General features: G+C 40.2%; 1 protein-coding gene across 1 annotated transcript in view; it reads right to left on the reverse strand.

The window, feature by feature from the left end:
* Positions 1-12,104, reverse strand: part of LOC309843039 (uricase) — a 30,552-nt gene extending 18,448 nt beyond the window's left edge. Inside the window, exons 1-2 of the mRNA XM_082688168.1 lie at positions 11,971-12,104; positions 2,448-2,666 (exon numbers count right to left, since the gene is read on the reverse strand). Of these exons, the coding sequence (XP_082544294.1) occupies positions 2,448-2,666; positions 11,971-12,000 (249 nt within the window). The 5' untranslated portion in view covers positions 12,001-12,104. The remainder of the gene's footprint in view (positions 1-2,447; positions 2,667-11,970) is intronic.
* Between the last annotated feature and the right edge of the window lie 2 nt (positions 12,105-12,106).

The raw sequence follows: 12,106 nt of genomic DNA on the forward strand, positions 1-12,106 counted from the left end.
CACTCACGCCAACTACAGTACCACAGTATACTCCAAAACACTCTCGTGTCTCTATGACATTGGCCAATGGGCTTCCAAGTTTCCCAAGGAAAAACATTAATGTAGGGCCACTTCTGCTTCCTTGCTTTGCAAACAAGGCTCCTATGGACCATTCCTAGCTCTCTGCCCTATAAAGCAGAAGCCTATTTTCACACAAATTCTTCAGGATAGTCTCTAGACAATGTATTATGGTCTTAGCACAGTGTACGGATGATTTATGGCTCTGCCTAAGGTGGACTATTTGTTTAGGTTTCCCCAGGATAGTTCTGTTTTATGCCTCTTGTCCCAGAATAATTATTTAACATCTTATTTCACTCTCAGAAGTGTCCTAGTTTAGAAAACAAAAATACTAACTCAAAAAGATATATGTTCATTGCAGCATTATTTACAATAGCCAAAATATAGAAACAATTTACACATCCATCAATGGATAAATGGATAAAAAAATGTGGTATATGTAAATGTGTGTGTGTATACACACACACACACACACACACACACACACACACATATATTTATTTATATTTATTATCTATACCATATTTATATGGTATCTATTTATATATGGTGTATATATATTTTATATATATATAATGGAATATTATTCAGCTATTAAAGAATGAAATCTTTACATTTGTGATAACATACATCATAGATAAAACTGAAGGCATTATGCTAAGTGAAATAAGTCAGGAAACAAGCAAATACCATATGTTCTCATTTATATGTGAAATCTTAACAAAACAAAACAAAAGCAAACAGAAACAAATCAAGCTCATAGATATAGATAACAGATTCATATTTGCCAGGGCAGTGGGGAAGAGCAAAATGGGCAAAGAAAGTCAAAAGGTACAGTCTTCCAGTTATAAATAAGTCATGGGGATGTGATGTATCACACAGCAAATACAGGTAATAATACTGTATTGCCTGGTTGAAAGTAGCTAAGAGAATAAATCTTAAAAGTTTTCATCTCAAAAAAATAAACATTTATTTCATTATCTATACAAATATCAAATGATTATGCGGTACACTTGAAACTAATAAAAAGTATGCCAATTATGCCTCAATTGAAAAAAATCAAAAGAAAAAAGTGTCTTGGTTTGGATAAGAAATTATATGGTCATTCTACCTATAATGAATACATTCTAATTGTTTTTAATATCCAGGTCCATTCCTTCACTTTTCTGCATCTCTTACCCAGTACAGGAAATACAAGAATCTGTGTTACCTGACCCTCCTCTATAGCCCAGGATGAAAGCCTATTTTCAATTTATTTTTTCAGAAGAGCAATGCCTTTGTCCATAGCCATGTTTACGCTTGCTGGGCCACTTTGAGTAGCAAGAGAAAGATTCAGCAGGGAGGAAGGCCTTGCGGAAATCATATTTCAATTAAATCATTTCATGCATGCTGAGTGTGGATTTCATGTGAAAGTATGAGAAAAAGAAGCTTTCCAGTCTACATTTCTTGTCTTTTAGACTGCTTAGCAAATAGAAAAATTATCTTGAGTTCCCCAGAAATCTGCTGGTAGTCCAACACAGCTTCACTCACACTTAAAGAAAGTGGAAGGTGAAGTGCCAAAATGGCAGATTCCACCTGCTCCAAGACCCTTTTGAAGAGTACGCTTACCGTGATATACAGATACCAAGTGGTCATGGAGTTGAGAAAATGAGGAAGGCATTAAAAGTTGGGCAAAATACATCATATACTCAAGGTTTTCTCCTATAGTAACACCAGAAAGATAAATGGTACTTTCTGCTATAAATGTATACCATTCTAAAAGAAAAAAAAAAAAAAATAAGCAAGAGGATTCAAAGAAAAGTATGACAAAAATGTGTAAAATTCTGTTCCAAAATCCTCCCTGGGCCTTGATTTGCCAATGATCCTAATTAAGAGAGAACATGTAAATTTGTCAGATAAGATTCTTTTCCTAAAAGATGTAGTAAGTTGAGAACCAAAACAGAGAAGACATGAGATTAAGAGGGGTGGGGCGGGAAAAGGTTTTCTGTAAGGCTGAGAATTTTAGAATAGAAATTAAAAAAAAAAAAAAAGAGGGGTGCCTGGGTGGCTCAGTGGGTTAAGCATCTGCCTTCGGCTCAGGTCATGATCTCAGGGTCCTGGGATCGAGCCCTGCATCAGCAGGGGTCTGCTTCCCCCCCTCTCTCTCTGCCTGCCTCTCTGCCTACTTGTGATCTCTCTCTGTGTGTCTAATAAATAAATATAATCTTAAAAAAAAAAAGAAAGAAAAAAATTAGTGGCTTAAATGTAAAAATAGGGTTAAAAATAAGGGGAAACTGCAGTTAGGCAAGCGATACCCTCAAATTATAGTACGGTGAATTCCACATCAAGATAGGCAGCATCTAAAAAAAAAAAAAAAAAGATAGGCAGCATCTACGAAGAATGACACCTACCCCTTTAAACTTTGCCAAAACATGAACTGTGTTCTTGATAGTGTCTGTGGGGATGATGTCTGAATTATCTCCATGCACGTAATCCTTTTTGGAGCTCAGAGTAAGTTGCACTGAAGTTGCCACTTCTTTGATGCTGTGGTATTTTCCATCCCGCTGAATACGGAGAACTCTTACCATATCCTTCCCATAGCCAGTTCGGACAAACTCCACCTCGTCATTCTGCAACAAAAACACAGTCCTCTTATTGAAGAAACCTGAATGAAAGCAAAAAGTCATCTCTGAGCTCTTCGAGCCTGGATTTAATCACATAATTACAAAAGGTGAGAGTTAAGAGTATTCATGAAAGTAAGACTACACCTGACCTTTGAAGAAAAATGGGAAATTTAACAGGGGAAAGAGAATTGAGAGAAACAGATGAAAATATATCTGGCTAGCCTGAAGACAGACAGGTGGATGGCTTTCTTGATAATAATAACTAATGATAACAATAGCATTATCTCCTGGACTGAAATCTTTACTTTGTTTAAATAAACATTTAAATAAATTCCTGTTAACTTAATCCTTATAACAGCTCTATAAACTCATATTATTCCCATGTTACAGACGGAGAAACTGAGGTTCAATGAGTTTAAGGGACTTGCTCTACTCCACATAGCTAATGAAGGATAGAGCCAAGGATTCCTGCCCAGATCCGTTGACTCCAGACTTTGTCCTCCAAACCACTATGTAGACTGCCATTCTTTCATAAAAATTTTTTGACTACATTAACTGAAGATAATTATATCCTCTTTTTTATACTGAGTCATATTCTGGAGAAAATGCCCTGTGATCAATAAAAACAATTTGAAAATTGCTTCTTCTACTTGCTGCCGGGAAGAAGAGTAATTAGTGACAGGGTCCAGATTACCTCCAGGAGGGCAGAGCCAGGGCCATCTGGCTGCGGGAACAGCTATGCTTTTAGCGAAGAGACACTTAATAAAAGCCCGGTGATTGATTCATTAGTAGCCTTATCTGGAGCCGGAGCTCTCACTAGCAAATACATCCGTCTCCACAGCTAGGATTCAGAAGATTTGTCGCTGGACTTTACTGGTGTTTGAGAGAAGAGGCAGGAGGGAGCACAGGGGCAGAAAAACCTATTTTATTTAGTGTCAAAATTGAACATTAAAATGGTAGTGAAAGAAAGTGACAAAAATAAAAGTAAATCAGAAACAACATGTACTGGGTGGGGGTGTCAGAAAGAAGGAGCCTCACCGGCTAATGGCACATAGGCAATATGCTGAGGGCTGCCCCAGATTCTGTTTACATAAAGCATCACCCGATCCCCTGGGAGGAATTGTAAAGTACCAACCGGCATCAGAAATGATTGTTAAGTTCTTAATCAAAGTGAGAGGGATGAGAGGCGGTCCTGAATCTTGGGGATGGAGCCTGCTAGGACATGCTGCTGATTGAAGGGGCGACTCTTGGAGAGGTCCCTCAGAAGCCTCTGACCCAATTTTCAAGGGACTCATCTTCAAGAACAGGATCAATAAGACAACTCAAAGAGCAGACTTAAAGGATCTGAAGGAGAATGATAATAGGAACAGGGAAGGAGTCACGGCTTGTGGCTGCAAGGACTTTGGAGTCAGACCACCTCCAAATTCTGTCTTGCTATTTATAGCTTTGTGGCTTGCAACAAATAATTTGTTGGCCCTGAGCCCTCAGTTTCCCCGGCCGCACAAACGGAGATAACTCCCCTACTGGTAGAAGTTGCTAGGGAGTGTGAAAGTCCCAGCTCAGTTCCTAGTGCCTGGGGAGCCGTGGGGTCTACCCCCAACAACAGCGGCCATATCGGGCCTGGCTGTGGGTACAGCAGTGGTGGAGATGGCAGGAGGGATTTTGAGTAAAGGCACTAGGTTTTAGAGTAGAGAGCACTGCTGGTAGCAGTTGGAGGAAGACTCTGACGTGTCTTTTGAGCCACAAAGAGATTCCACCTGGGCAGGGAGGCAGTTGGCTGGATCAGGGGTCCTGGATGGCAAGGACGAAGGGTCAGAACCAAAGGTCTCAAAGATTGTCCATCAGCCCCAGGACACAGCAGGACTCAACAAATGTGACCCCTCAGTCCTACGCCCTGCCACTCGATACCCAAGCTACAGTAGCTCAGTCTGCGAAAAGCAAGTGGTTCCTACATGATACACAGAGTCAATGATAGCCACCCTTCGGGTTCCCAACCCTGCTCACCTCTCCAACTTCATGTCTTGTCACAGCCTATTTCAAACTCTGCTTCAGCTTTCCTGAGCTCATTGTGCTTGCCCAGCCTCTGCACAGTCTCCCTGCTTGCAGGCCTTTGAATTTGCTATGCCTTCTTCCTTAGATACATTTCCCTTCCTTCCATCCAATTACCAACCCCTTCACCTGACGAACGTCTTCTAGTCACCCGTCAGGTCTCAGAAGCCACGTCCCCCAGTTATCTGCCCAGTCCTTCAGGTCTGGAGTAGGTGTCTCTTCTATATGCTCTGGAAAGAGTTACTGCCTTATCACAGTCTTTATCAAATTATATGGCAATTGCCTCATCATGTGTCTGGTTTGTTAAAAAATGGGAAACTATGAAAGTAGGAGCCAGTCTTTCTCAGTTGTCATGGCAACTCCAGTGCTCAGCACAGTGCCTAGAACATAAATAGGTGCTTAACAAATGCGGCATGACTGAATGAATTGTGCACCGTCACCTCCACTATTTGTGTGGTGACATGGAATAGTTAATGATGATACCCCACAGATTTCAATACAGAATTGCCTCCTCAGCCCAAACCTGGGGCAGGAAGTTCCTCTTCCTGGGAAAGTGGGGAAGGCGCCATCTGCTCTCGGATCACCACAACATGGAGATTACAGGCACAGCTGACTGGAGAACAAAGGCCGGGGAAGGGCAGAACTGGGTGTAGAGAGAGTCTTGGACGCAGCACCGAGAGCTCACATTGCTGACAAGACCGAGCACTCCACACAGCGCGGCCATCATGGAGCTCCCACATGGTGCGGGCTGGAGAGGTCAGCCTTCCTCAGCGAGCTCCCGACCAGGGCTTGGCACCAGAGCAAAGCTTGAGTAATCACATGATTGGGTAATAAGTCAGAAGAAAAAGAACATAACCGTCTGAGGACGGTGCAGAATGAACAACAGCAGTGTGGGATGCCTCAGAGTCTCTCAGCAGGACCTGACAGAACAAATAATGGGTCCAGACCAGAAATGAGGCTGTTCTTCTCAGTAAGACTTACACCAGTCTATAGTCAGAGAAATCAGAAGTAGGTGCCAGAACCCTACCATGTAGAAAACACAGTATGGTGCAGAGATCCCTGTCCAAGATAACTGTACAGTAAGATATGAAGATTGTTCTCGTGTGGAGGGTGGGCAGGTGGCTGAGAGGATGGGCTCTGTGCTCTGGAATCAGGCAGCGCAGGGGTGTACCTTTGTTTTTCCACCTATCATCTCTGCAGGTGGAGGCGAATTTCTCCATCTATAAAATGGAATAATAGTAGTAGCACCTCCCAGGATTGCTGTGAGGAGTATGTGGGAAAAAACACAAGGCACTCAGAAAAGGGCCTGGCAAATAGTAAGTGTTCAATAAATGTTAGTCATAATTATCACTGATAAATAATAACTACATGTCAAGTTTAATGTCAAAGGGTTCCAATTACTGTTAGAGATAAATACCCAGATTGCACACCAATCCAGAAAGACTGCTCCTATGACAAAGCCTACTTCTGCCTTCATACTTTGGATGTCTGTCCTCAAGCTTGTGTGCCCTTGGGAAACAAAGTTACAAGAGGTAACTCAATTTCCTAGAGAGATACTCTGGATGAAACATCAGACCGAATAAATTTTTACCTGGCTCTACACTAGACAATCCCCTTTTCTTAGACATGTCTTGAAAGATAAGGGGATAGAAATCATGACTTACATGCAAGTAATATTGGAGAGAACTCTCTGATATTGTAAATTAGTCTTATTTTTCACTTCTGTAATAAAGTAGTAAGCATTGTCTTATTTGCAGGCCACACTGAAAATGATGTAGGCTGTCTAGCGGTTTCTAGCCTGGAGTCTGTTAACCCCTGGAAGGCCCAGTAGATAGATTTGAGGTGGAAAATATTAAGAAAGATTAAAAAAAAAAACTTTTGTAAATTTAAAGATGACTCACATTTTCTCTTCAGTCTTAGAAGAGCTTCTGCAGGCCTCATCTCTTCTCTCCATGACAGAGAGAAACACTTTATTTAACTATTTAGGACTGAACGCAGGTATAAAAATCAACTCAGATGCAGTTTGCCATGCTGGAAGAACTGTTCTTGGAGACAGGCCTCTCTTTCTGCATTTGGAATGTTCTGGAAAAGTTCTTCCAGTTCTGTGCCCAGGTTTTTCCTTTGCCTGACTATTTCCTTGGGTATTCATGAACAAAAAGTTTTCAGAAAAAGATGCTGAACTAATATGAGAAAAAGGAGTACTCATCTGAACAATCTTAATATCACTTTGGCAGATCTTAACAATACATAAGGATAAGAACAATAATGGTGAATCATAACCTTAGAAGCAGCTGGTATTTTTTTGGCTGCCTAGGATCTACTAAATGTCAGATGGGAAAATATTGATATCTAGTAGAAAATGTCATGTTGCTCTAGGCTGTAGAGTGGATTATTTTTGCTCTCAAGGAGGGATATGCCCTGAGTTATGTTCAAAGCGTGACTCTAAAGGGATTTGTCAGGCAGATGCTTCAGAAACAGTCTAACAAGTCATATGCATAATCACGGTAGAAGGAAGGTGACCTGTTAGCTAATGAAGACTCTATGTACAGGTGCCCAGTGATTTTCACACTTCTGCCTATTACAAAGGAAGAGAAAACTCAGTCACTAAATGTCAGGGGAAATGCTAATGTTCTTGCCAGCCTCTCCAAGGCGCCAGTAGCCTTAAGGGTGGGAACTGGAAGAAGGCCCTCGGGAGCTTCTAGATTGGGGGCAGGAACCGCCTCCACAAAGAATTGATGGAGACCTCCAGGAACACGGTGGGGAGAAAATTTTACTGAAACATATACACTGAAAGATACCTCTTTCCAAATGTGTAAGTCTTGAGAATAAAAATAATAGTAGCAACCATTTAGCGAGGGTTTCATCTGGGTCAGGAACTCAGCATGTATTATTCCCTCCAATCCTTTATGAGGACCCTGCGATGTTGATATTTTTAATCCACATTTGACCAAGGGCAATGCAGGGTTAGGTATCCTGCCAAGGTCACACAATTATTAGGTGACAGAAGGCAGGGGAGTGCCCCTCCCCCCACCAATGACATGCTCTTTCCCACTACAGGCAGAGTCTTTAGGGATGAGACTCTGGATGGCCAACCCATTCTTTAGGGAGAGAAAGGTTACAGAGGGAGGGAAAAGTCCATGCTACTGCAGAAACTTAAGTTGCTATGCCATTTTTAAAATTCCATTCATTGGACTCTACATTATCTTATCTATTCCTCCCAAACTCCCTGCCATTTAAGACGAAGAATCCCTGTTTTAAAAGAAATGGCCTGTAAGTGAGCTGTCCAAAGTCCCGGGGCTACCAGGTAGACGGGCACTGTGGAAAGAGCCCTGCTGAGACTGAAGAGCTTTATTCTGCTTACACTGCACCAGACGGAACTCACTGATGCCGAGAAATACCCTGGTCCAGCCCATCGCTTTCTCTAGAACTTAAGTCATGGTTTTAAATTGCAGGGGAATTCTTCACTCTGATTGATTCTGTGTGTACGGTTAGGATGTTTAAGTTGTGAAGTAAGGGAACAATGAAAAGCTGATGGCCCTTGGAGACAGGATGAAAATTCAGCTTCGTGTCTTCAGTAACAGGTATTACATAGGAGTCAAAGACTGACTTTCATCTAGGCAAGGGCGACCGCAAACAGGAGTGATGTTGGTTTATTTGTGGTCATTAAACCTATATCATCAAAGGACTGTTTTTAGCCCATCAGCAAAGACGAAGGCATAACTGTGGCACAGAAGAAACAGGAAACAAGGTGGGTAGGAACCAGCATCTAATAAGCATTAGTCATGCGCCAGAGGCTACGTACCCAGCCTCTCCCTGAACCCTGAGAGCACTCTGTGAAAGCACAGATCATGAGCCTCACCTTGAGAAAAGGAAGGTGGCAGTGTTGAGGTTAAATGGTTTGGTCAAAACCACATGGCTGTTGCAGGGGCACCTGGCTGGCTCCGTCAGTGGAATATGTGACTCTTGATCTAGGGTTTGTGAGTTCGAGCCCCACGTTGGGTACGGTGATCACTTACAAATTAAATCTTCGTGTGGGGGGACCTAAACCAGAAGACTTTGGAGAGGCAGGGTCAGGCAGGGAACCCAGATCTGCCTGATTGTTTTCACTATACCCATTTGCCTTTTTGAGATAACATTACAAGTTCTTTAAAATTGGATTTTGCCTGCATACTCCTTTTTATTTATCTGTCTAGATTTAATTCATTATAAATTCCACATAACCTCAGAATAGAAACATCTGAAACTGTTTTCATTCAATCCATGCCTTCATCTGTATTTATTTAGTTCCTTCTAGATAATAAACACCATGGTAAGTACAAGAAATACAATAACAAACCAGGAAACATTGTTCTGCCCTGATAGATTATACACCAGAAGTTTATACCCTCTACACTAGAACAAGCCCTTTCAGTAAAAAATCAAGAAGTTCGTATTTTAGGCTTTGCAGACCATCTAGTCTCTGTTGCAACTACTCAACTCTGTCATTACAGCATAAATAGTTATACATAATGCATAAGTGAATGGATGTTGTTGTGTTCCAATAAAACTTTATTTACACAAACAGGCAGTGGGTCATATTTGGTCAACAACAGTTTGCTGATCCCTGCTCTTGAGAGAAAGACTCAGAAACATAACCAAGTAATTAGAACACATTGTGATAATGACTCGCGTTGAAAAAAATACAGTGAACTCTGGGATACCTAAACCAGATTGAGGGAGATCAAGGATAGCTTCCAGAAGAGATTGGCATCCACAAAGCTATGAATGATAGATAGTAATTAACAAAATAAAACTGTCCAGTCTTCTTCCATTAATTCTATTTAAATTTTCCTTTAACATTTTTCATGAACAATTCTCTGTTTTACGAGTACTTATATCATGTTGCTTTTCTCATCAGTTTTCATCAAAATAATTCCAGTCCCTCCCCCTTCCTCCCACAATAAGGATATCAACTTTTTCCTTCACTCTGTCATATTTTAGATTTTACTCAGCACATCAACAGTCCTATAAAAGTTTGAACATTAAACTTAAACAGATAAATTTTCTAACATGTAAATCACCTCAAAAAGCTATTGAAAATGAAAAAGTAAAGCCAGCAGTCTGACTTCCAGAAATCCTCAAAGGATGACCAAATTTCAGTGAAGGCCCTATAGACCAGGGTTTGAAGAAACCCAACTTTATCTCAACCTCAAGAAATTTTCGCAGATAAGAATTCAAAGAAGATGGACTCACAGCCAAAAATAAAGAAGCAGACAGGGTAGTGAGGTATCATGAGAGAGAATTACATAAACAACATACAGCAAACTATGACCTAAAGAGACATTGGATATTGGAATTATCAAACATAAAATATAAAGTAACATGTTTAATAGTTTTACAGAAATAAAAGAACTGAATATATCTCCTTCTTGATACAGTGTCTCTTCTCTTGAGCAAAAAACAAGAGACCATAAAAAAGACCAAGCAAATCTGAAGGGGAAAAAAATATTGAACTTCTAGAAATGCAATACTAAATGCATTAAGAAACAGATTAAACACAGAAGAAATAAAATTAGTTATTTGGAAGAGATAAATTAAGTCACAGAATAATATTGCCTAATTTGAATTTGAGAACTGGAAGATAGATCCAAATAAAGAATTAGGATTAATACAGACACATAGGAGACAGAGTACATGGAAGAGACATAAAACGCACTAGGATGATATGACAGAGAGAATGTGGAAAAGGCACAATTTCAAGGAGATCAGGCAGGACTGAGATTTTCCAGAATTACTGGATGAATGAATGCAAACTTTCAACTATGAACTATGAAGCCCATGACCAAGTGAAGAAATCTACCTCGTTCGCAGTTAAAAAGAAGGGATTCTCTACTGTTTTGAGAAGTAATTGTACAGTGAAGGATCTGTGGTATTTTTGTCATCTTCTACTACTTGGTCTTCAAAAGTGGGTAATGTGAAAACCATTCTATCCAGTTTGCATTTTCTCCATCTGCCAAATTCAGTTTCTTTTCACATTAATTTGCTGTTTTTAGCAAAATCCAGGACTCACTAGAATCTAGTCTTTAGGATAGTGTTGAAATCCCTGAAGCCCCTCAATGTCCAGTGTAGGGTTTGATAACAACTTCTTGCGTAAGAAAGGTCACCGACTACACCATCAGCATGCTCAGGTCAGCAACAACTGGAGATAAGAAAGCTTAACTGAAGGTTGTCTCTGAAAGAAAGTGGCCTAATAGCGTTTTTCCAGAGCTTGAAACAAAAATGGATTTAGCAAATAGCATCCTAATACAGATGTGCCCCAGCCCAAACACAGGAAGGGCTCAGATTGTAATAAAAATGATCTTAGCTAACACTTGTGGATCATTTACTTTGGCCAGGATCCATGCTAAGTATGGGATGAGGATAAAATAGGAATTGTCTTATATACTGTTCAACAAATGTTCATTAACCTACATAACTGAAAACAAGTTGTTTACACTCCCTAAATGCATCAATGAAGCTTAAGCCTGGGGTACTCAGCTATTACCATTATATTACCAAGAGCTATCACAAGATAAAATTAATTTTATTTTATTTTAACTTAGAAAAATAAGCTTCATGCTATGAACATTTTTAAAAATTGATTAAAAGTTTGAGGTTGTTGAAATACTTTTTTTCTGAATGCAATAAAAACATATATAGAACAAAATGATACCCACGGAGAAATGATTCAGAAAAAAAAATTTTTTTATTTACCAATTTGATAGATTGCAAATCTGTCAGATACGGCATAGCCCTGGCTCAGGGTAGCAAACCTCAAAGTTTAAGGCGTACTAGCATCTCCTCAAACCTTGTAAAAAAAAAAAAAAAAATGCAGATTCCTACACCCAAGCCGAAGAATTCTGAGTTAGCAGATCTGCAGTGAGGCCCGAAATTCTGCCCCTTCTGCAAGCACAGGAAAATGTGGGCAGGTGGTCCAGCCATCCCTCACCAAACTCTGTCTTTAAAGTTATAGAGCCCCAACCCCTCACTTTCCCATGAACCCTGAGTCCTGAAAAACTCCAACTCAATCATAGAATATTTGCAAGATTCCAGTTTGGTCTGGGTCTCTAAGTGACTATCTGGACCCATAACCAGAGGGAGAGACCAGAGCCATAATGACTTCCAGGCATAGGGTAAATTGCTACTTTTTATGACAGCATCTTTAATTATTGAGTCAATTAAAGAAATTCTTTTCCTATTCCTATCTAATGCCTTCCCTCCTCCACAAAGAGAATGATCTCACCTTTTTATAGTCATGATCGTAATGAGCCATTTTCTCTTGGCCTTCAACTTCAAATTCAGTTTCAAGAGTAAAAAAGAATAGTTTGGGCAAAACAGATGTTTTCTAATATTTTGTATTTGACCTGAAGGGTGAGCGG

This window comes from Mustela nivalis (genome assembly GCF_964662115.1).
Source record: "Mustela nivalis genome assembly, chromosome: 10".
Classification (NCBI taxonomy): domain Eukaryota; kingdom Metazoa; phylum Chordata; class Mammalia; order Carnivora; family Mustelidae; genus Mustela; species Mustela nivalis.